This window comes from Sorex fumeus, unplaced genomic scaffold (assembly GCF_029834395.1).
Source record: "Sorex fumeus unplaced genomic scaffold, SorFum_2.1 ptg000265l, whole genome shotgun sequence".
Lineage (NCBI taxonomy): Eukaryota > Metazoa > Chordata > Mammalia > Eulipotyphla > Soricidae > Sorex > Sorex fumeus.
Window position 1 is genome coordinate 23,815,802 of NW_026606322.1, and position 26,142 is coordinate 23,841,943.

Below are 26,142 nucleotides of genomic sequence, written 5' to 3' on the forward strand. Positions count from 1 at the left end.
AATTATTTATCAATATTAGAACATTCTCAAAGACTTAAATATCAGACTTAGGCTGGGGCTGAAGATGGTGCTCAGTGACAGAGCACTTGGCTTGCATGTCTGGCGTCCTGGGTTTGATCCCCATCACCACAAAAAAATAAATAAAATATCAAGCTTTCAAAAACTATTCTTGATTTGTGAATATATCTATAATATTCAAACACAACACTATTACTTCTTCCAGAAGTCACAGACATAAATTTTTTTAATGAGTTTACTGAGGCTTATTTTTTTTCTTAACCACCATTGTTTTTGAAATGTGGCACTTTCCCAAAGAAGATATTTTTTTAAATACCGTTCTATTGGGGCCTGAGAGATAATACAACAGGTAAGGTGCTTGCCTTGTACACAGCCCACCCACATTCTATCCCCAGCATCGCATCTGGTCCCCTAAAAAACACCAGGAATGATTCCTGAGTGCAGAGCAAGGAGCAGCCCCAGGACATCGCCAGGTGTGGCCCCAAAACCAAAAATTTAAGTAAATAAAAATCATTTTATTTGACTATCATGAATGTCTTTCATTATGAGACTGAGACCAAAAGTTAAGCAGGGGGCCTGGAGTGATAGCACAGCGGGTAGGGTGTTTGCCTTGCACGAGGCCCGACCCGGGTTCAATTCCCAGCATATGGTCCCCTGAGCACAGCCAGGAGCAATTCCTGAGTGCACGAACCAGGAGTAACCCCTGTGCATCGCTGGGTGTGACCCAAAAAAGAAAAAAAAAAGTTAAGTAGGGAGTCAGGGATGGAGCATTTGCCTTGCGTGAATGAGATCCTGGGTTCAAACCCAGCACCATACACTCGAAACAAAGTATTTCCCTTGGTCAATGGTAGAGCACATCTGCTCTGGGTCCGATCCCTGACTCCACAAAAGAAAAAGTAAGTGACTGTGGACCTTCGAATAAAATATATAAAGAAAATATAAAGTAGAAACAGATAAAATTACATTAATTTCTGGTAACATGTTGGCACAAAAATGTTTATCTGTGGGATTAAAAAGTATAAAGAAAAGAAAAAATGTTTAGAGTGACATTATTCCAAGTGAACTGAGCCTTGCATCTGCCCTCTTCGTATCTAAGGAAATGCACTTGTGTGGCCTCTTTAAATGAGCCTGACCTGAGTTCTGGATGGTATACTGTTTTGTATGTTAAAACTGATAACATAACTTTCATATTTTAGTGCTAGAGATCAAACCCAAGGCTTGAAAAAGCCCATCCTCTATCACTCATCTATATTTTGAGCCTGATAAAATATTAGCTACAGGCTTCCATGAAATAACTCAATCATCCCCACTGGGGGGGAAAAATCCTATAATCTCATTTTTTCCCCTATTCGCTTGTCTAAAAAGCTGCAAAAAAATAGTAATAAAGAGTTTCAGGACACGGGGCAGCCTTGAGGCACACACCCAGCAGTTCTCAGGAGTTGCTCTGACTCTGTGCTCACAAACCGCTCCCGGCAGTGCTCAGAGGGACCATCTGTAGTGCCGGAGATTGAACCCTAACCTCTCATCTATTAAGTATCTGCTCAGCCCATTGAGCTGTCTCTCCAGCCCAAAATATAAACACCTTTTTTAAAATTTATTTTGTTTTTGCAATGATAAGGATTACAGGGAAGAAAAAAAAATTTAATGTTGTTACTCCAAGTATCCTGGCAAATAGTACATAATCCTCCTTGTCATTTACACGTCATTTCACAAATTACACCCCTTGCTACATAATTCCCTAATAGACAGAATTTAAATTGTAGAATTTATTTTTCAAGGTAAAATTTCTACCTAGTTACTTTTCAAAAAGAAGTAAGAAATTCGAAAAAAGAATACACATGACCAGCTGTTAGGAAATAAAGTGCATGAAGCTTTATATAAATAGTTTGCAAAGTAAAAAGCTAACAAAATATTCAAGTCAGTGCCTAGAATACAGAAATTACAAAACAAGAATACCAATACTACATAAATAGTAACAAAATTGGGGGAACATTCTCCTTCAAAAAAAAAAAAAAGGTTGACTCAAAAAAATTCTTTACTGGATTTCTGCTTTCCATATAACAGACAAGCTACACAGTAATACCAACAGGTAATACCTGGAATGAAGAATCACATTCTGATTGCTGCTCTTGACCTTCTGTATTTAATTTACAATTCTCTGGTGTCTGACTGATTTCATCCTCCGCACAAGGCGACAAGCCAGGAGAACCATCAGTAGAAGCATCGTCAGACAAAGCTTCTAATTTTTCAGGGGAGCGAGCTATGGGGAGCTTGCTACCATCTCCTGCTCCCTCGTCAAAATCTGTCCTTTCATCAGCATCTTCAAGCTCTTGAACTGAAGTTAAATACTGTTCAAGCAGACTATTATCCTGCTCATTGTTTGAGCTTTCCTTGCTCCACTCACCATGCTCTTCACTAACGTCCCCTAAGTCAGATTCTTTGCCATATTTGACCGTGTCAAGAGAATTCGCCATTATGGAATTCTCGCTGCCTTCTGTGGAACTTTTTTCAAAATCCAAAGAATCCTGCAAACAGTAAGCGTGGTCTGTTATAGAGGAATGAAAACCAGAGTCTGGAAATTCTGGTAAGGACTTCTCTTGTGGTGCTTCATGAGGTGCAAGGAACCAATCAGAATTCGTTTCTGAAGCTAGCTCCTGACTTTGGGTGCTTAATGGGAGTTGTGCTGGCATCAGAGTGCTTGATGTTGGAGAATTATCAGTATGCCATGAACTCAGACGCTGGTCCACAGTCTGCTGCCAAGCTTGAAGAGATCTTACCTATAAACCAAAGAGTATGATTTTTATTAAAAAGCTAAATCGGAGCCGGAGAGAAAGTATAATGGGTAAGGCACTTGCCCTACACACAGCAGACCCCAGTTCAGTCCCTGGCGTCCCATAGGGTCTCCTGAGCATTGCCAGGAATAATTCCTGAGAGCAGAGCCAGAAGTAAGCCCTAAGCACTGCCGGGTGTGGCCTACAAATAACTGAAAAGCTGAAATCATGTCTGTTTTACAATCATCTGATAAATTTTGCAGAGTCTGAAGGGGATGGAGAAGGCATTCTGGCTCTTGCTACTTGGTCCGGAAGTGTTTGAGGGTTACCAGAACTACACCTGACACTCTAGGGGCTAAGGGATGCCAGGGATTAATCCCAATACTTCTTGTGCTCTACCACCTGGACCTTCTCTCCAATCTTGACCTATTGAAAGAGGAAGCCTCAATTTCCTCTTGCCTGTAAGACAGAAAGCCACAGTTTCTTCTTTCCAGATGTTCCATTTCTCCCCCATCAACCTGACACATATTTAATTAACCCCCACGGTTCTGTGTAGGCATTCCCGGGTCTTCCAGGAATATAACGCTCTGTCCTGGAGTCCAAGCTGATAGGGAAACTAAGATAATTAGCAATTGGGCCCGGAAGATTTGTTTTCCCTTGCCTGTGAAGAAGGAAGTTACTGTTTTCCTTTGCTGCCTTTCCCTCACTGATCTGCTGCATTTCATTCCCAAAGTCCTACCCCAGAGGTCATAGAGATTTCTAGGACCATAAAACTCTGATCCTAGGCCAACAGGGAGACTAAAATAAAGGCAAAATGCCCAAAACAGGGCCAGAGGAATAGTACAGCGGGCAGAGTGCTTGCCTTGCACACAGCTAACCTGGGTTCGATCCCCAGCATCCTATATGATCCCCTGAGCACCACTAGGAGTGATTCCTGAGTGCAGAGCCAGGAATAACCCCTGAGCATCTCTGGATATGACCCAAAAAAGCAAAAGAAAAACAAACAAACAAACAAAAAGCCAAAATACCCAAAATGATTTGGACCAGCAAGACATCATTGTAATTCTCTGGCACCTTTTGTAAACACTTGCCAGGTGATAATGGCTCCCAGGAGTCCTTAAAAGGTCTATACAAGACTTCATTTCTTTATTTTAGTCCTACACCAAGTTTCTTCCCAGTTGGGGCGCTCTTTTCTTTTCTACTTTCTAACTTTGAGTCTAAGCATCTTTATTATTTAGTATTTTCATTGTTGAAAATATTGAAGAACTTGGGGTAGGTTCTGAGGAACTTGGGGTAGGAACTGAGGCCCGCCACCGCGGCTTCCCCCTCATCTTCAACGATATCAACTTTCCCCCACCAATACTCAGGAAACGGAAATGGCAGGTGGCAGAACTGGAGTTAGAAGGGTTCTGTCTGACCTTACCCTTTCCATGGCACTCCCAGTCTAAGCCAGGTTGGGACATGAGGTACATATCCTCGGCCGTAAACATTCCTGGACAAGAGAGTGGGATTGGGCCAAAACAATTCCCCTGCTCCTGCTGGAAAAACAATCAAAAGCCCAGTGGCACATACCCAAGGCAAGAGATCAATAATGAACTCAACCCGGCAGTGTTAAGCATAGGGAAAGAACAGCTCCTTGGCCTTTAATATTAAGAGTTAATGAACGACCAGTAGCCGAATGACAATGTTGGAAAAAGTGACAAGCAAGGCACTGCTGCTCCCACCTCCAGCACCCCATCTTCTGGGCAGGAAACCAAAGGTGACTCTGGAATCTTATCCCAGCAAGACAGTCCAGAATGAGAGGAGAAACACAAGGGGTGTTTTTCACATATTTTTATGCACAGAACGCATATTTGTTTCTTCTGCTCTTTCCCAAGACTGTTGCAGAATGATCTCTCATATGGGAAGGGGCTGGAGCGATAGCACAGCGGGTAGGGCGTTCGCCTTACAAGCGGCCAACATGGCCGACCCGAGTTCGATTCCTCCGCCCCTCTCGGAGAGCCCGGCAAGCTACCGAGAGTATTGGATATGCCAGACACAGTAACAACAAAGTCTCCAATGGAGACGTTACTGGGCCCGCTCGAGCAAATCGACGATCAACGGGAGGGCCTTTACCTTTACCTTTACCATATGCGGGATATAAAGAAACATAGTAGGGGAATATGAAATGTTCAAAGGCAATAGCAACAATGAGCATGAAATTGGCTTCCAGTAGGAAGACGGGGTAATTCCTGAACGCAGAGCCAGGAGTAAACCCTGTGCATTGCCGGGTGTGATCCAAAAAGCAAATAAATAAATAAATAAATAAATAACAAAATTAAATTTGTTTAAAAAAATTGTTTTTCTTTTTACATTTTTTATTTTAATATTGGAGCCTTGTTATCTAATCAGTTTCAATTCTTGAATTATATCAACATTATATCAACAGTTGTGGCTTTTGCCTTCATTAAAATAAATAAGTCCTCTGAAAATTTAAAATAAAAAGCTCTCGTCTAAGTCTCATTGAATAAATAATGCTTTTTTAAAATGAAGCAAGATTGTGGGAGCCAGAGAGATGGTACAGTGGGTAGGACATTTTCCACATGCAAGAAAAGCACCCTACCTGCGAACTATCACTCGCCCATGCCTCCTACCCCCATAAACTAACAAAAAAACACCCTTTTCTGATGGGATGGTGAACTTTTTTGCTAGACCTATACTTGGGCAAGAAGCTAGTCATGACTTTCAGGCTTGGGGCTGGAGCGATAGTGGAGCAAGAAGTATGTCTGCCTTGCATATGGCCGGCTAGAGTTTGATCCCCAGCACCCCATATCCCTACCCTGACCCCCATCTCCAGCCCTCAGGAGTAAGCCCTGAGTACTGCCAGGTGTGGCCCCAAAACAATAAGTTTTAAAATATTTTAATGCAGGGCTGGCCTGCCATTCTCACAAATCAATGATGCTGCACCTAAAATTCAGGCTCCCAATTTAAAGTTCCTTCTTGGTCTGAAGAAATCAGGACACTCGTATGTGCCCCTAAGTCCTGCCGCAAGTTTCTTCTCAAACCAATGATCAAGCCCTCACCCTCTAACACCGTCACTGGGAGATTTTCCCAGTAACAAATATATACTGAGTTCTCTTTAATAGAACAGATTAACCCCCTCCCCTCTCCCACCCCCAAAATAACCCTACCTCTAACCTTGAGGAGGAATGACAAGGCTGATTATTCTAAGATTACCCAATTACTCTAAAATTTTTCTGTGTTCTTACATTAGGCAAGTTGGCAGGAGGGGGTTTACCTGGTTCCAAAGGAATCTGACAGCTTCTTCTTGCACAAATTTCTTAATACGTTCTTCATCTCTTTCTTTTCTTAACCTACAATAGTTTAAAATCCATTACTGACAAAAGGAAAGGTGCTTTGACTTGTATTTCCTGCTACAAAAAAATAAACATGTCCATTATAAAGGAATTAATAATTTATAACAGTCCTTTCTACTTTTAAAATCCCTAAGCAGAAATGTAATTTTAAACTAATACTCAGCATTGATACCAAATGAGATGTGACTGAAATTCAAATATTTGTTCTACAAACTACTGTCAATGATAAAACAAATAAATAAATAGAATGTCAAGGTGGTTCTTCAGTCAGCCTGGTTCCTAGTTAATTATACCAAAAAGGCCGGAAATGCAGAAAGGAATGGTTTCTCAAAGCTTTCAAAAGAGTTCATTAGGGGGCCACAGTAATACTACTCCTGGGAATATATCCCAGAGATGCAAAGAAGTATAATCGAAATGACATCTGCACTTGTATGTCCATTACAGCACTGTTTACGATAGCTAGAATCTGGAAAAAAACCTGAGTGCCCGAGAACGTATGATTGGTTCAAGAAACTTTGGTACATCTACACAATGTGAAAGGAGCTAGGAAGGCTAGGAAGGAGTTAATTAACTTGGAAAATTGCTTTCTGTAAACAGTTCAGCAGCCTTGAGGTTACAAAATCGGATTGAATCCAGTAGATGTGTAAGGTGTGGGTTAGACATAACGATTTAAAGATAGATAGAGTGTTTTGACCATTCTGGAAACTGAAACTATGTGACCGGGTCAAGGTGTTTGAGTTGAGATACTACAAGAAAAACCGCAAGGAACCTAGCAAAACATGTATGTGCAAAATATGTAGTCTTTGTTCTCAAACTGTATAAAAGATGACCTGTTTCTGAGTTCGAGGCTCTCAGCCTCTGCTCGCTTTTGGGTATGTTGCAGAGCCCCAGCATGCTGGCTTGAATAAAAGCCCACTTGAATTCCTGCAGGAACGTTGTCTGTCTGGTCTCTCCGTGCCTCCCAGGGCTAGGGAACTCCTGACCCCAACAAATGGAATACTATGTACCTATTAGAAAAGATGAAGTCAAGAAATTTGCATATAAGTGGATCAACATGGAAAGTATCATGTTAAGTGAAATGAGTCAGAAAGAGAGGGGCAGACATAGAAAGACTGCATTCATCTATGGAATATAAAGTAATAGAAAGGGAGACTAAACAAGAATAGTTGAGATAAGTACCAGGAGGTTTGCTCCACGGCTTGGAAGCCGGACACACATGCCAGGGGAAAAGGCAGCTCAGATAGAGAAGGGAATACCAAGTAAAGGTAGTTGGAGGACCCACTCGGATGTGAGATGCATGCTGAAAATAGACTACAGACCGAACACAATGGCCACTCAATACCTCTATTGCAAACCACAACACCCAAAAGGAGAGAGCAAAAGGGAACGCCCTGCCACAGAGGCGGGGTGGGGTGTGGGGGGGATGGGGTGGGGGTGGTGGGAGGGATACTGGGACCGTGGGTGGTGGAGAATGGGCACTGGTGGAGGGATGGGTACTTGAAAACTGAAACACAAGCATGAAAGTTTGTAAGTCTACAACTGTACCTCATGGCGATTCACTAATAAAAAATTTTATTTTTGTTTGTTTTTTGGGTCACATCCAGTGATGTACGGGATTACTCCTGGCTCTGCACTCAGGAGTTACTCCTGGCGGTGCTCAGGAGACCATATGGGAAGCTGGCCCAGGTCGGCCGCATGCAAGGCAAACGCCCTACCTGCTGTGCTATCTCTCCAGCCCCTAATAAAAATTTTTTTAAAAAAATTTTTTAAAAAGAGTTCATTATGGGGCCAGAGAGCTAGTGGGTTGGGCACCTGCACATGGCCCACCCAGGTTGGATCCACGCAACCCCATATGTCCCCTGAGCCTGCCAAGAGTTATCCCCGAATGAAGAGCCAGGAGTAAGTCCTAAGACAGCTGGGAGTGTTCCAAAAACAAAAAAGGAGTCGATTACAATTACAGCTTGAAATCTCCACTCAATCACATCTAATCTCATAGGCCATCCATCCCAACTCCTACCAAACTCCTTATGATCAAGACCTCTAAGTCTCATTTCCCATCATCCATTAAAGATTTACCCTCTGCCATCCTCTTCATGCTTATATCCATGACAAACCTAAGGTTCTCTCAGTTGTCCAACACAAGGCTGTTACCACCATCATTTCATTCTGACTTTCTGACCCAATTCTTGATAATTCCAATTTCTCTAATTCCCCAAGCCCTTCGGCGCCACCTGGGATTCCAGAAATGTACAACTGTTCTTGTGCAATGATTTTAAACATATAAACCACTATCTCCCTGTTCTCAATTACTCTTACACCACACTGCAATGACACAGACGTCCAATTTCCATCTCCAGCCTAATGGTCCTTCTTCTCGTCTTCCCTTCCAACTTACTGAAATCCCAGGATCTATCATTATAAGGTAGCACTCCCAAATTTCTTCACCTCCTTCCTCTTCCTTCTGCCTTTCATATTCCCCTGTGAGGCAGGGGACTCATTCCAAGTTGAAACAAATTATGATGATCCAAATCAGAAAAGAGAGCTGAGAGATGATGAGAAATCACACTACCTATTCTGTTCCTGTGCACTCTGTTTGCCCTCATACCATACAGCAAGCCTCTGTACTCCTATACATCCAATTTTAAGATGGATATTCACACATGACACATTTTATTTGGGGTTGGGGTTTTCTGTGTGTGTGTGTGTGTGTGTGTGTGTGTGGCTGTTCTGAGTTTGGGGTTTCTTCCTGTTCCGTTATTTGGTAACCCAGGGTCTCCCACATGCGGGGCAAGCCCTCTACCCGAGATGCATCCCTGACCTTCAGCTATAATTTTTTCTTCTTTCTTTTCTTTTTTTGGTTTGGGGCACATCCAGCAGTGCTCAGTGGGGCTACTCCTGGTGGCTCAGAGGACCATCAGTAGTGAGGATAAAACCCAGAGTTCAAAGCCTGCGAAGCACACACTCCAGCCACTGGGGCTCTCTCCTCAGCCACACTTCTGTTCTTAAACCTCCCACACTCACCCTCTTCTTTTTTTTTCTTCTATAAGACCACATCTACTGCAATTTTTTTTCTTTGTTGGGGAAGGGGGGAAGGGATATTGGAACACCTGCCGTGGTCGGAGATGGGACTAAGGGACCACACAAGGGCTGAGGATCTATCTGGGATAAAACACACACAAGGCAAGTGCCTTCACCCCTGTACTTTCCCCACAGCACAGGGGTGAGAGAATGCCCAGATCGTCACTTCTCAACTTGAGGAAATGCCTTAAGCCCTGTACCATCTTTTCTGGCTCTACTGTTTTTTTGCCATACCAAGCAATACTGGGGTTACTCCTTGTATAGTGCTCAGAGTCCATTCCCAGTAGTGGGGTTGGGGCAGGGAAAGGCAGGAAACTCAGGGCTTTCACATGTAGAGTATGTGCTCGGGTCCTTTGGGATTATGTTATCTAAATATGTATCATATAGTTCGGTCTTTATTAAACTGGTCCTCACTATAGCACAGCGGGTAGGACATTTGCCTTGCAGGTGGCCGACCTGAGTTCGATTCTTCCATCCCTCTTGGAGAGCCCAACAAGCTACCGAGAGTATCCCGCCCGCACGGCAGAGCCTGGCAAGCTCCCCATGGCGTATTCGATATGCCAAAAATATAGTAACAAGTCTCACTTGTTACTATGGAGACGTTACTAGTGCCCACTCGAGCAAATCGATGAACAATGGAAGGACAGTGCTACACATCACATATTATTTTAACTAGCAGAGCATCCATCACACATGACTTCCCCAACCTCCACCTTCCGACCTGCCACTGTACCGATTCCTGCTCCTACCTCCAGCCACTCCCTCCACACAGCCGCTGGAACTTCCTCCTTTCCTCAACAACTCCAGTCCTACACATCTCCTTCCTGCCCTACCATCAGTTTTCCTCTTTATCAAATCGTTTCAACACACACATGTATCGAAGATCCCTCAATTTTGTTTTGTTTTGCAGGGGGTGGAGAGGGCGTTTGGATCACACCCAGCAGTGCTCAGGGGTTACTCCTGGCTTTGTGCTCAGAAATCACTAATGGCAGTGCTCCAGGGGCCATTCGTGGTGCCAAGGACTGAGCGGGGTTAGGCCGGCCTCATGCAAGGCAAGCACCCGCCTGCTGCACTAACACTCAACCCCACAGAACTCCCACTTGAAAAAAGACAAAGAATCTACCCGGGGGCGCAGGGTTGACTCAGGGCAAATCATCAGCGCGGTGTGAAGCCACCAGCTCCACTCCCAGTGCCAGCTGTGCATCCTGCCGTGCAGGACCCTCTGTGTGGTGACATGAGTATGTGATCTCCAGGCCACCCCAGCCAGCTTCGGTGGAACAGCACCGCCTGGCCTGTGTTCAAGCCCCGTCATCAAAACAGCAACAGGACCGGGAGGGTGAAAAGTGAACAGAGAGAATATTCGTGACTCTGGTCTCCTCTGGCACCCCAAAATTAAACTACACATTCAACTATTATTCAACACATTCCAAATGTCCTTCAATCTGCTTCTGTTTTTTTTTGTTGTTTTTTTTTTTTTTTTTTTGCTTTTCAGGTCACATCTGGTGATGAACAGGGGTTACTCCTGGCTCTGCACTCAGAAATCACTCCTGGCAGTGCTCAGGGAACCATATGGGATGCTGGAAATCGAACCTGGGTTGGCCATATGCAAGGCAAACTATCCGCTATGCTATCGCTCCAGCCCCTCTGCTTCTGTTCTTAAAATGCTCCCTAAAAAGTAAACAGTTTGGAGTCAGAGTGAAGTGATAGTACCAAGGGTAGGACACTTGCCATGCATGCTGCAGAACCAGGTCTCACACCCCTCCAGGCTCCCTTCGATACCCACAGCCCGCCGGGAGTGATCCCAGAGTATAAAGCCCAGAGAAAGCGTTAAGCACCACAGGGTGTGACCCCCGATCGCACCCCCCAAAAGAAATTTCAAACACTGCCCTTGACTGACTCCTGAAAATAACCTCTCAGCCCTTGGACTCTCCTGCCTGAGAAGAGTATTTTGTATACCTGGGAAGCAAGGTTAACACCAGAAACTTTATGCCAATAATGTGCCTTCATCAATACCTGTTTATCCCCAGGTGCCCTGGCCGCCCCCTATCAGCCTGACCTTGAATAGAGGTCAGTTAAGACCAGTTCCAAAGGCACTCGAGGCCGACGCGTCTGAACCCAGTTAACACCCCCAAATCTCAAGGCTTTGAGTGAACTTCCCTGACTGGCAATCATTCTAGGCTGTTCCACAAGGTCACCTGGAGAGTGAAGCTGCACAACTCCTCTGGGAGAGTACAACGAGAAAGAAGCTCCTGCCTGGCGTCTTCTGGACTCGCTCCTGTGCACCCTTTTTCTTTGCTGATTTTAGCCCGTTTTCTTTCACTGTGATAAACCATAATCTGGAATAGCTGTCGTGGAGTCCACAAAATCATCAACCCTAAAAATTGTCCTAGGAATCCCTGACACCAACTCACCAATAAGCCTCCAGTTTTTTGGGGGGTTTTTTTTTTTGTTTTTTTTTTTTTTTTTTTTTGCTTTTTGGGTCACACCCGGCAATGCACAGGGATTACTCCTGGCTCTGCTCTCAGGAATTACCCCTGGCGGTGCTCAGGGGACCATATGGGATGCTGGGAATTGAACCCGGGTCGGCCACGTGCAAGGCAAACGCCCTACCCGCTGTGCTATTGCTCCATCCCCAAGCCTCCAGTTTTTAAGTCTAATACTTAGTTCTCTTTTTCCTACAGCGGTTCTCTTCTCTCCTGAAACATGGTCATGTCCGGAATACACTTTCCTAGTTTTCCTAACACTCCACCTGTACCTTCTTGAATTCTTTTACAACCTCCTCCTTTTCTCCTGATAATATTCAAAAATTGGCAGGTTAAAATATGAATACTCTAAATTTACCTAAATTTGAGGGGGGTGGAGAGTATTGGCAGTTGAAATATGTGAACCGCAGAAGAAAGGAATAATTCCTAAGTAAATAAAAAAAAAGTTCCCAGAATTTTATGGACTTTTAAGTCCCTGCTAATGTTTTTTAATCCTTATGTCACCTACTAATTCTATGCAGAGGGTCTCACCTGCTCAGTTTCACGCCTATTCAGGCTTTCTACATTTTATTTACACTTGGGTTTACAGGTGCCAATAAGTGTGTGCTTTCACTGTTTATTGCTTGACTGCATCATGTACCAATCAGCATTCTAGAGGTGGAGGCATCTGACAATTTTTGCCCACAAGGAGCTTCCAGTGTATTGGAGAAGACAAGTAAACCAAGAATTGCCAGAGTGTGAAAAGTGTTCTGACCATCGCCACGAGGGACTCTGTGTTCTGAATCCATTCAGAAATGACTCTGGAACCAGCAAATCAACAACAGGGCAACTAAACAGGATCTTCGACCCACCTCCTAATTTCATCCGTCAGGCAGACAATGTGCTCCTGCATTCTGCGCAGCCGGATCTCATAGCGCACGTCCTTGGCCCTCGGATTCAAGTTCCTGGCACGGAAGCCTCGCCAACAGGCCTGAAGCTTGGTGGCCGCCTCGTTCAATTTCTGAAGGGCAGCTTTATCTTCTCCCGACACCACAGGTCTCTGGGCTGAGCCCCGGCAGGGAAGCTTCTCTGAAGACGTCTGAGACAGGGTTTCTTCCCAGTCTGGTAGTGTTCGGAGGATACTGTGTCCAAATGACTCAGGAAAAGGGGTAAGACTGTGCACACCTCCCTTCAAGCAAGCACTGGTAGCTGTTGACTCAGGATAAGGGAACGGCTCCCCTTTTCCACTTACGTCTGTACTGATCATTCTTTTCACCACTGGAACAGAATTTCCATTTGCAGCCCAAAGGGCCATTTCCTCTTCCTTGTCCAACTCATGGTTTTCTAGTCCTTTCACGGCCTCCTGTGACACGCCATCCTCTTCTGGGCCCAAGTTAATGCCTTGTAACCTCAGCTCAACTGTGGGTGAAACTGGAGAAAGTCCTGAAGCAACTGGCATAAAAGTAGACTCTGAAGAGAGCAGACTGCAGTTCAGCTTGTCCTCGTCTGTCTGTATGTCTTCCAGGTGCAAGTCATTTCGAGAGTATCTTGCAGTGTGCACAGAGGCAGCTGGGAAGTTATTCTTCGCAGCATACTGATCGTCATTACTGCTGACCCCCACCCAAGAATTGACTTGGATGACAGGTTCTAGAAGAATCAAAAGAGGACCATTTATATGTTTTGTCTGGGGGCTTCACTTGACAGTTCTCGGAGGTTACTCGGGCACAGTGCTCAGGGGGTCACTCCTGGCAGTGCTCAGCAGAGAGTACAGTGCTGGGGATCAAGCCCCAATGTATTATACACAAAGCATTCAGAAGAGACCTTCGAATTATCTCCCAGTCCTAACAGAAGATTACTGAAGCTGCTAAATAGTTTTTGGTTTTTCTCTTTAGTCTGAGTTTCACTGAAGTATAATATAAAAGTTGTAGATATTAAAAGTGTACATTGTAAAAAAAAAAAGTGTACATTGTAACTGGGCTGGAGCCATAGTACAGTAGGTAAGGCACCTTGCACAGAGCCAACCTGGGTTCGATCCCCGGCATCCCATATGGTCTCCCGAGTACCAGCAGGAGTAATTCCTGAGTGCAGAGCTAAGAGTAACCCGTGAGCATTGTTGAGTGTGATCCCAAACACAACAAAACAACAACAAAAAAAGCATTCATTGTAAGAGGAGTTTCCCCCATCTATTTAGACATCTATCACTTCACAGTTTTCCCACATTTTTTGGAGGTGGGGGTGGGGTGAGTAAAGAGGCTTTTGGTTTGCTTTGGGGTCGGTTTGTTTTTTGCTCACACCTGGCTATACTCAGGGATTACTCCTGGCAGTGCTCTGAGGACCAAATGTAGTGCCAGAGATCAAACTGGAGCAGTAATAAGCAAAGCAAGCACCTTATACCCTTAACTATCTCTCCTGCCCTAGAGAGGTGCTTTTAAAAATATACATTTTTTTTTGGTAGGAGGAGGGGCACACTACTCCCTGGCTCTGCACTCAGGGATCATTCCTCAGGGCCTCAGGGGACCATCTGTGGTACCCAGGAATAAAACCTGGGGGGTACTAACTAGGGCCAGAAATACTATCTCTCTGACTGCAGCTCAATCTCTTTCAATGGAGTCTAATCCTTTAAATAAAATAAAATGCCTTCAGTGATCTCCTCCAATATGCCTCTAAAACATTAAATACTTCAAAGAAAATAAGTTCTTGAAATAATTCTAAGAATAAACAAAATATCAGATTAATACAAATTATAACAGTTCTCTGATTGCTTTTAAAAGTTACAGGCATAGGGGCTAGAGATATTAAGTAGGTAAGGCACGCAACTGACTCAGGTTCAATTTCTAGCACCCCATATGGTTGGTCCCCTGAGCCCCACTAAAAGTGATTCCTCGCACAGAGCCAGAAGTAAGTTCTGAACACCACCATGTGTGAACAACCCCCCTCAAAAATAAATTACGTGTAAGCAATAATACATATATGTGTTTATATACGTATATAAGATTAAAATGATCCTCTAAGTTTCAAACTAATAAAAGTTAAATATGTATTTTTTCTGTTTTCTAACACCTAAAAGAACAAATCACTTGGAGGTAAGAAATAGGAAATCAATTAACTTTTTACCATTTTCCTGGACTATCTGGCAATCCTGAACAGGGCTTGAATTCTCAGGTGCAAGGGGTGCCTTTGTTTCAGTAGGAGCAAGAGAAGACAACTCTTCATTTTGGCTTTGGTTCATTAACTGCCTCTGGTGAAACCTAAAAAAAAATATATCAAATAACACAAGATATAACAAACCACAAAGAGAAAGCTTTTCTGTTTCCTAGGTTTAACAACGTCAAAAAGTAAGAAGTTTACAACTTATCAAAGTAGATACCTTTATATGCAAGCCCTGTCCAAGTTTAGATACCTTTAATCATTATCAACTTACAAAGTCTCATTTGACATCACTGGATAGAAAAAGAAACTTACTCCTATTTCTGGTCTGGAGATATAGCACAATTGACAGAGCAACTGCCTTGAGTATGAGTTTAATTCCCAGCACACAAAAGCATTTTTTACCTTTTTTGTTGTTGTTCTGTTTTTTGGACCACACCCCAGTGGTGCTCGGGGCTTACTCCTGGCTCTGTGATCAGGGCTCACTCCTGGTGGGACTTATGGTACCAGGGATAGAACCCAGTCAGCAGTGTGCAAGGCAAGTTCCCGCCTGCTGTACTATGTCTCTGGCTACAAAGGTCTTAGTTGTTGCGTGGCCCACAGTTGGCAGTAACACCTGGCAATACTCAGGGAGCAATGCAGTACCGGGTCTAGAACCCAGACTCTCACATATCCAAGATTTAGACAGTAGACCAGTGGTTTGCAACTACTGGACGGGTGGCAGGTCAACAGGCATAGAAAGGTTGAAAACCACTGCCCTACCGCCTGGCTTATCATTCCTGGCCTGTACCAGTGTGCAAGACTGGTGCCAGGTATAAGGGTTCTAATGTGATGGTCTGTGCAGGTATAAAAAGGTTGAAACATGCCGTGCTCAATAACTTGAACCACATCTAGGTCCAAGAAGGTCCATTCTCGTCCCACCTGCTTTGGGGTGAAAGGCATTCCTGGCTATGTTCGTAGGCACAAGGGCCATGCCCATATTTGGTCCAGTAATGCCAGGCCTAACAGGTGCTCGGATTTGGCCATGCGGTGCTCTTGGGTTGGCTGTGCTGAGGTAAATTATTTTTACTTGTTTTGTTTTGTACTGTTTTAGGCCATACTCAGTGGTGTTTGGAGACTGGCTTGGTGCTCCAGGGACTACATGATGCTGGGTATCAAACATAGGGCTCCCACAAGCAAAGCATGTTCTCCAGCCCTTGCAGAGACAAACACCCTCGAAAACATGTATAAGCACATTCAAAGCATGGTCTCTGGGATAAATGAAGCAAAGAAGTATTTCTGCAAAATGTGTTTGTGTTTTTAAAGGGAGCACTCCCCAGGCTGGTGATACGTGGTCTGAGCACTGCCAGCCTGCCAAGGATTGAACTGAGGGCCTTCCATATGCTAGGCATGTGCTCCACCAGTTTGCACTATCTCTGTATTTATATACATGGCTTTTAGTTGCGAGGACAACTAAGGGGAAGAGGATTTAGGTCATACTGGGTGGTGCTCAGGAGTGACTCTTGGCTCTGTGCTCTGGCTTCATTCCTGGCCATCCCTGGGGATCCATATGCACTGCCAAGGGAACAACCCAGGGCGATTAGCAGCATGCAAGATAAGTACCTTAACCACTAAAATATCTCTCAGAGCCCTATGTTTAGATTGCAAGCGCTCCCATCTGCTTATGTTTTTCTAAAAGAAAAGAGTACGCAGGTAAAATGGCGAATCTTTCACACCAAGTTAGTAACCCAAAGACAAAATTTTAAGTGAGGCTGAATTGGTGAATCACATTTCTGCTCTGTAAATGACAATCTGTTACATATGTAAATGAAATAGACCTAGTCTAATGCTGATAATGCAGTGTTATGATTCTTCCCAGCTGCTCATCATCAAGTTTCAGGGGGCTGGAGCCATAGTTCTTGCCTTGCATGCAGCCAACCCGGGTTCGATCCCAGGCATCCCGAAAGGCCCCCCAAGCACCGCCTGGAGTGATTCCTCAAGTGCAGAGCCAGACGTAAGCCCTGATCACTGTTAGGTGTGGCCCAAAAACCAAAGCCGAAAAAAAAATTCAAATTCAAGTGTGAGTTTCAAAAAAGGCATGGGAACACGCAGCACTTGAGCATTTGGTGTCTAGGAATCTTTCCACTGGCTGGCCCATGGAGACAGACTGATGGACGAAGGACCGGGGAACGGAGAAACAGGGCCACTGGCTGGCCGGTAGACAGTCTCTCTCTCCTCTCTAGAGTAGTCTGATTTTTCCCTTATAGCACAATTACAGTCACAGTTTTGGTCGTAGTCCCAGTCATTATAGTTCCATCATCCCAGCCTCCTTGCAGACCTCAAAGTCCTCTACCCCTCTTACCAGTAGGCTACTCTGGCATCGAAAGAGGACATCAAAAGGTAGCTTATATCCAGTCCCTTCATCAGGACCCTGCTTTTGGAGTGCGAGAAACGAAGGGCAACTGAGGCTTAAGTCAAGTAAATATGGATGCCCAGGAGTAAATATCATATTGGAATCAATTAATTCCTTTGTATCAAAGCATAGCACGAACTGTCTTCCTGTGTCTATATAAAAAGGACATTGCTAAACCATACAAGTGACATAAAGGAAAGAGAAGAGCAATATAGGACTAGGAGTGTCTGATGGAATTGGGTGTGTCTCAGGGTCACAGTGTGGGATGGCTCCCTAAGCTCCCTGCGGGAGGAGCAAGGACACCCAATGTTATCCAGCATTCAAGAAATACAGGACTGGGGCCTGAGGGATAAAAAAATGAACAGGGCATTTGCTTTGCACATGGCCAACCCAGGTCCAATCCCCGGTATTTCATATGGTCCCCTGACCACCGCCAGGAGTAATTCCTAAGTGCAGAGCCAGAAGTAACCCTTGGGCATCAGCAGGTGTGGTACTAAAAACAAAAAACAAAAAGAAAAAAAAGAAAGGAAAGAAACGCAGGGCCTGAAGGAATAGCTTTGTGGCATAAAACACCTTCTTTAAAGCAAGAAAAAGATCCCAATGCCACCATCTGTGCTCAGCACGATCCTAATAGTTCTGCTCTCCGTGATCCCCAGAGCCAAAACCAATTTCTGTCACACCGCAGTCAGGGATGAATGTGCAAAACAAAGGTGTTTAAGCCCCAGTGAGCACACAGCTAGAAGTACAACCCTTAGGAAGCACCTCTGCAAGCAGTTCAGCAACCCCACTGGAGCACTGCACCCTCACTGTGCTGGGTATGTGGTAGCTCTACGCTCACTTCCCAGAGGATATGCCAGAGTAGTTTCCAATTTCTTTGCATGCATTTACATTTCCACAATCTCCTCACTGTGAGTATTTTAAATACATGCATTAAAAGGAGAGCTACTTTTTTAAATCCCCTACTCCGTACTGCTTGGCCCCCTCAGCAAGAAGCAATTCGCAGGTGCAGTTGCTAAGTCATACTCCAGTGCATGACTCAGCTCCCCTGCAGAATGCTGCAGTGACAAGAGCACCCAGAAATGTGGGCCACAGTGCTTGCCTCAACACTGCTGCTGCAAAGACCTGGGTATTTCCACTTGGGGATTCATCAGCTGCAACAAATATATGAGATTACCTCTGCTTGCTCAGAATCTTCTCTAACTTGGCATCCTCTGCAGTTTGAAGACCCAGCGTAGAAGAGAGCGGACAGACTGTAGCCAAATACTGGACAAGCTGAATGTGCTGGCCAGGCCGATATGCTCTTCCTTTGCCTTGGCTGTAGAGCCACTCAGCTTTCAAACTGAAATTGGGGTACATAAGAGGAGATGGCACAAAAGCAGACAAGTGCATTTTTAGTAATAATCATATTTTTGCTTACTATACTTTCATAACACTATTAAATGTTTTTCATGAATAATATTGAGACATTTCCCAAACTGTAACTATATCGACTGACTCACTCTCCCCCTCTTTTTTATTTCTATTTTTTTGCTTTTTGGGTCACACCCGGCAATGCTCAGGGGTTACTCCTGGCTCTGCACCCAGGAATTGCTCCTGGAGGTGCTTAGGAGACTATACAGGGTGCTGGGGGATTAATACAGGTCAGCCGTACGGGGCTGGAGCAATAGCACAACGGGTAGGACGTTTGGCTTGCACGCGGCCGACCTGGGTTCAATTCCCAGGTCCCCCGAGCACCGCCAGGAGTAATTTCTTAGTGAAGAGCCAGGAGTAACCCCAGTGCCTCACCGGGGGTGACCTAAAAAGCAAAAAATAAAATAAAATCCAGGTCAGCCATAGATAAGGCAAATGCCTTACCCACTGTACTATCATCTCTCGGCCCCCACAAATCTTCTTTTATTTTAGTATTTTTCAGTAATTCCATTAGTTATAACAAGCAATATAACGAAGTACTTGTTTCTCTTGAAGGTACAGAGAAGAAAATGCAAGTAAACCTATATTCCAACTTTAGAACTAGTTAATCATAATTTGAAACAAAGATTTCTTCTCAAAGCAACCTCCACTACAGACAAAATGGAAAACCATATTTCGTTGACCTATGTCCCTTCTACCACACCAGTAGCATCACAAAAATCTAGTTTCTGCATGCCATTCCTCACTGTCCCAGCACCCTATTCAGATGGGCTAAGGGAAACTGCAGGGAAGGAAAAGGAAAACGCTGCCTTTAATTTACTACTTATCCTCAGATCAGGTAATCCCTCAGCAGCTACTGCCGGGCTCCTAGCACAGAGGACAAAAACAGTGAGGAAGAAAGAATGTAAGTGCCGAGTCCAAGTGTGCATACGGATGAACTGAAAGGAAGCGAAAGGAGACCTGGTCAAGCGAACAGAGTGACACCAATTTTCGCTACTCCAACCTTCCTGTCCACATCCTGGTTCCTTATCGCCCCTAAAGTTCTTTTCCCACTGATCAGTGCCAGCATCCAGAAGACCCTACTATAAAGGGGACTCAGTTCCAAGCTATAGAAACAATCAATGATCTGAAGATGAGTTTCCATTTCAGACTGGAGAAGGGGAGGAATAATCAACATGTCTGCTCCAAGTTCCAAAATGGAATTTCACAGGTATTTTCCCACCAAGTCATTCTTATAAGGGGCAGCAGATCCTTAATTTCATTCTGCATTTATATCTCTATCTATGATGGATGATAAGCTTTTATGGGGCTAATTAGAGGCCCTATATAGATAACATGGTCTGGAGCATAGCATAGCGGGTAGGGCATTTGCCTTGCACACGGCCGACCCAGCCAACCCAGGTTTGATTCCTCCGCCTCTCTCAGAGCCCAGCAAGCTACCAAGAATATCTTGCCTGCACAGCAAAGCCTGGCAAGCTACCCCTGCCTGACGTATTCAATACGGCAAACACAGTAACAAGTGTCACAATGGAGATGTTACTGGGCCCACTCGAGCAAATCAATGAACAATGGGAGGACAGTGACAGTGACTTAGATAACATGCTACATAGCATTCATAACTTGATTCAAGCCTCAAACCAAGTGCAAAAAAAATTATTTTAGAAATCAGTGTTTTTTTGTTTTGTTTTGTTTTTATTAATTTTTATTAGTGAAATACCATGAAGTACAGTTGTAGATTTACAAATTGTTGTGCTTGAGTTTCGATTATACAATGATCAAATACCCATCCCTCCACCAGTGCCCATTTTCCACCACCATGGATCCCTCCCACCCCCATCCCCCCCATCCTACCCTGCCTCTGTGGCAGGGCATTCCCTTTTGTTCTCTCTCTCCTTTTGGGTGTTGTGGTCTGCAAAAGAGGCATTGAGTGGCAATCATGTTCGGTCCATAGTCTACTTTCAACATGCATCTCCCATCCTGGGAGAATCTTCCAAACACCCTTTATTTGGTGCTCCCTTCTCTATCTGAGCTGCCCTTTCCCCTAGAATGCCCGACTGGTCTCTAAGCCATGGAGTAATCCTCCTGGTACTAGAAATCAGTGTTTTAAGTTAGGCACTAAGTTAAGGTCTCTAACACCAATATCTGGGACTATTTTTTTTTTTTTGTCTTTTTGGGTCATACACAGCAATGCTCAGGGATTACTCCTGGCAGTGCTTGGGGGACTATATGGGATGCTGGGGATCGAACCTGGGTCAGGTGCATGCAGGGCAAACGCCCTACCCACTATACTATCACTATGGCCCCTAGTTTTTATTTTTTAAAGATAGAAAATTCTACATGACTAGTGGAGAAAATCTCTAGAAACAGAAGAGAATGGGGGGAAGGTCTGGAATGGAATAAAAAGCACACCAGAGAGCTATGGGACAAGTTCACGAGAAACAATACAAGAATCATCAGAGTCCCAGAGGAACAGAAAAGGCAATTTAATCAAGAAATAATAAAGGGGCTGGCGCTGTCTGCCTTGCACAAGGCCCCCAAGTTCAATTCCTGGCTTCTCAAGCACCGCCAGGAGTAATTTCTAAGCGCAGAGCCAGGAATAGCCCCGAACATCACCGAGTTATGATCCAGAAACCAAAAAAGAAAAAAATGAAATAATATTTAAAGAAATGACAGATAAGAATTTCCCAGAATGAGGGTCAAAGAAATAGTAGAGCAGGTAAAGCACTACCTGCAGCAGGGTTCGGTCCCGGCATCCCATATGGCCCTCGAGACACTGCCAAGAGCAATGCCTAAGAGCAGAGCCAGGAGTAACCCCTGAGCATCGATGGTGTGACCCAAAAAACAACAATAACAACAACAAAAAGAAGTGATCCCTGAGCACAGAGCCAGGAGTAATCCCTAAGCAACACAAGGTGTGGAACCCCAAAACATAAATAAAACAAAACAGAAAAAAAATCACAGAGATTAGAAGAATTTAGTACAAAAACACAATGAACACATCATACTCGATCCAGCTATACTATCATTCAGATTTAAAGAAAGAATACTGAGCTTCAAGTGAAAAAAAGAGATAGACAAATGGGACGATCTTAAACTAAGAAGCTTCTGCACCTCAAAAGAAACAGTGACCAAAATACAAAGACAATCTACAGAATGGAAAAGGATATTCGCCAACTACACATCTGATAAGGGGTTAATTTCAAGGATATACAAAGTACTGGTTGAACTCCACAAAAAGAAAACATTCAACCCCATCAAAAAATGGGGAGATGAAATGAATAGAAACTTTCACAAAGAAGAAATCCGAATGGCTAAAAGGCACATGAGAAAATGTTCCACATCATTAATCATCAGGGAGATGCAGATCAAAATCACAATGACATATCACTTCACACCACAGAGACTGGCCCATATCCACAAGAACAAAAGCAACTGGTGCTGGCGCAGATGTGGTGAGAAAGGGACCCTCCTTCACTGTTGGTGGGAATGCCGACTGGTTCAGCCCTTTTGGAAAACAGTATGGATGATTCTCAAAAAATTAGAAATTGAGCTCCCATTTGATCCAGCAATACCACTCCTGGGAATATATTCCAGAGAGGCAAAAAAAGTATAGTCGAAGTGACATCTGCACTTGTTTGTTCATTGCAGCACTCTTTACAATAGCCAGAATCTGGAAAAACCTGAGTGCCCAAGAACAGATGACTGGTTAAAGAAACTTTGGTACATTTACACAATGGAGTACTATGTAGCTGTTAGAAAAGACAAAGTCACGAAATTTACATACAAGCAGTACTACATGGAAAGTATCATGTTAAGGGAAATGACTTTGAAAGATAGGGATAGACATAGAAAGACTGCATTCATCTGGGGAACATAAAGTAACAAAATAGGAAACTAACACCCAAGAATGGCCGAGATTAGTACCAGGAATTTTACTCCATGACTTGGAGGCCAACCACACATAGTAGGGGAAAAGGGAGCTCAGATAAAGAGGGGAACACCAAATAAAGGTGTTGGGAGGATCCTCCCAGGATGGGAGAAGCATGCTGAAAATAGACTACAGACCAAACATGATTGCCACTCAATGTTTCTTTTGCAAACCGCAACACCCAAAAGGAGAGAGAGAACAGAGGGGAATGCCCTGCCACAGAGACAGGGTGGGATGCGGGGGATGGGGGGTGGGAGGGATACTGGGATCCGTGGTGGTGGGAAATGGGCACCGGTGGAGGGATGGGTATTTGATCATTGTATAATTGAAACCCAAGCACAAAGATGTGTAAGTCTGCAACTGTACCTCATGACGTCTCACTATTAAAAAAATTTTTAATAAAAAAAAAAGAATACTGAGCTTCAAGACAAGACAAGCAACTGTCACTGTCAATGTCCTCCCGTTGTTCATCAATTTGCTCGCGCGGGACCAGTAACATCTCCATTGTGAGACTTGTTGTTACCGTGTTTGGCATATCGAATACGTCATGGGGAGCTTGCCAGGCTTTACCGCGTAGGCGAGATACTCTCGGTAGCTCGCCGAGCTCTCCGAGAGCAGCAGACGAATCGTACTTGGGTGGACGGTGTCGGCTGCGTGCAAGGCAAATGCCCTACCAGCTGTGCTATCACTCCAACCCTCACAACTCAGGGAATTCATAACCTTGCAACCAGTTTTGCAAGAAGCTTTAAAGGAGCTTCTTTCAAAAACAAGCAAACTTCTCAGCTCTTGGCATTGAGTACGGCATCAGCTCATGGGCTTATCACTACCCTCTACTAAATTAAGAAAGATTTATTTACTCCTAGCTTCCTAAAGGATTTTATACATTTTCAATAACCAATTAATGTTTTATTTACGTTGAATGTTCTAAGTCTGTGTTTTTTATCCATATTTTATTATAATTTTTTACAATCATGCTAATGCAGATACATAAGCATCATCTATAATATCTTCTAATATAAAGCCAATATTCTCTCTCTTAGGATAAAACACATTTTTAGATTTTTACGGGCCTATTCAGATTTTCTTTTTTTTCTCCTTTTTTTTTGGGGGGGGGGGAATCACACCTGGCAATGCACGGGGGTTATTCCTGGCTCATGCACTCAAGAATTACTCCTGATGGTGCTCAGGGGACCATATGGGATGCTGGGAATTGAACCTGGGTCAGCCACATGCAAGGCAAATGCCCTACCTGCTGAGCTATCGTTTTAGCCCCCGATTCAGATTTTCCCCTTCATTTTTCTTAATTCTCCTCACTCCAATTAAAATTTACATTTGTAAGACTTATGTATTTCATGTAAACTTTAAAATACACAAAATTATCCATTATATTAATTTTTTAATGATACACTTCTTAAAAAAAGAAAGTTTTTGAAAAAATGATTTACTTATTATTTATCATTAATTTACAATTTTGTGGAACTTCTGGAGATTATTCATCTAGACATATTCATATAGGCACAACCACCTCCTCAATAAAATAAAACTTCCCCATATGTGGGATAAAAAGAAACATGGTTGGGCTGGAGAGACAGTACAGTCAGCCAGGCTCTTGTCTTGCACCAGCTGACCCAGGTTGGATTCCTGACATCCCACAGGGTTCCCTGAGCACTTTCAGGAGTAATTCCTGAGTGCAGAGCCAGGAGTTACCCCTGAGCATTGTAAGGTGTGCTCTCCCCCAACCTTTCCCCACCAAAAAAAGAAAAAGAAACATAGTGAGGAAACAACAAAATGGTCAGTCATTAGAGCTGAAGACTTTGTCTCTAAAACTGAACTCCCATGAGGAAAGGGAGGAGATTTGGGAAGACTGGTGGAAGGAAGTGAGCTCTCTGGTGAGGAGTGTGGGATAGGGTGATATGCACGGAAAGTATGTTGTTCGTTTGGGGGTTTTTTGGTGTGCTTTTTGTGTCACACCCAGCAATGTTATCAAGTGATCAAGGGACCTTATGGGATGCCAGGGATCTAATCTGAATCGGTCACATGCAAGGCAAATGCCTTACCCATTATTCTATTGCCCCGGCCCTCTGTCAAGAATGATTGAAAGGACTGTAAATCCAAGTACCTCAATAAAAATGGTTTTTAAAAAAAAAAGGAAAAAACTCCTAAATTCTTAGCACACATGGTCTATTTGGTCAACACTGAGAATTTTAGTTTCTAAACGTACATTTTAAAAAACATTCTATTTATGAATCTGCAGTAAGCTAGAAATGATAAATGTGATGTTTAAAAAGAGGCCATAGTCACCTTTCCTTCTGGGATATCACATATCCATCCAGGACTCTGAGGGTTAGGCACCAGCTGACTATGTATGGTCGGTAGTCAAACCCTGGAATGGAAGGTGTCGCCATCACACAAGGATTGTTCATGATCGACAACTGTTCCAATTCTGTTAAGGATGCCAAAAAAGAGATCTGGAACAAAGGATATTTTTGATGAATGAAATTGGACTATTCAGTGCCAAGCATAGGGCTTCCACACATTTTTTGGCAGCTTGAGAATATAACGGTTTCCTTTTGTTCTGAAAAACTCAAAGAATAACACTCATCCACTGATTTACAAAATTTCAACAATATGGTCATCAGTCCATGTGGTACAAACTCCCTTGGTTTCTTAGCAGAGAGAACCCACTAAGAAAATATAATAGCAGCTAGGTAAGGTACACAGATAATTATTTATTATTATTATTATTATTATTATTATTATCATCATCTGCTTTAAGACAGCTGTCCCTCTCCTACCATTCTATTCCCAATGCAGTAACAACACAGTCACAAATGAAAACGTCTTAATGACCCACTGGCATTAAAAAAGTTATAAAGAAAAATTATGGCTCTTCTAGAGTCAAGGGTTTCTCATCTTGATTGCCATTTCTTCCAAGATGCTAACACTACAAAAGTAAACTCACAACTTCCACCTCTAACTCTCGTGAACTTGTCAGCAATCTGGATCTCATAAAATAGTATCAAATTTTACCTCATTTAAGTCCCGGACTTCATTTTCTGCCAAAGAAAGTATACCAAGACCTCTGGGTAGATAAGCAGGTGCCAATCTAAGAGAAGTGATGATGTTTCCATGTAAAAGCAGAGTCTTAAAAAGTAAAAATAACGAGTTATAATTGAGAAGACTACAGGCAAACTAGCCTATACTGACAATACTAAAGTGCTGCGCATAAAAATAAGGAGATTTATTCTTTTATACTTTTCATTGCATACAAATCAGAGGCTATCAACACTGGAAAGGTACTACATAAATTTTCTGGCCCAACTCTCCCTTTTAACATCTACACTGTAAGAGCAAGAGAATTTAAGGCTTATCCAAGAATACATGCTTGAGACAGCAACTAGCATGTTATGAGATTTAAAGTTATCAAAAATAAAACAATTTCTAATATGTTCATTTCCTTTTAAAATATCACACACACAGAAGATGAGAAAAGAGATGAAAACATTCATTAAAATAACCATATTTAGGGGGCTGGAGCAATAGCACAGCAGGTAAGGCATTTGCCTTGCACGCAGCCAAC

At 43.5% G+C, this 26,142-nt stretch overlaps 1 protein-coding gene across 1 annotated transcript in view; it reads right to left on the reverse strand.

Moving 5' to 3' along the window:
• Positions 1–1,983: 1,983 nt before the first annotated feature.
• The window catches only part of CEP97 (centrosomal protein 97), a 34,092-nt gene continuing 9,933 nt past the window's right edge, over positions 1,984–26,142 (reverse strand). The window contains exons 5-11 of the mRNA XM_056109234.1: positions 25,593–25,706; positions 24,864–25,030; positions 18,399–18,563; positions 14,800–14,933; positions 12,558–13,332; positions 6,067–6,142; positions 1,984–2,795 (exon numbers count right to left, since the gene is read on the reverse strand). Coding sequence (XP_055965209.1) covers positions 2,088–2,795; positions 6,067–6,142; positions 12,558–13,332; positions 14,800–14,933; positions 18,399–18,563; positions 24,864–25,030; positions 25,593–25,706 — 2,139 coding nt within the window. The 3' untranslated portion in view covers positions 1,984–2,087. The remainder of the gene's footprint in view (positions 2,796–6,066; positions 6,143–12,557; positions 13,333–14,799; positions 14,934–18,398; positions 18,564–24,863; positions 25,031–25,592; positions 25,707–26,142) is intronic.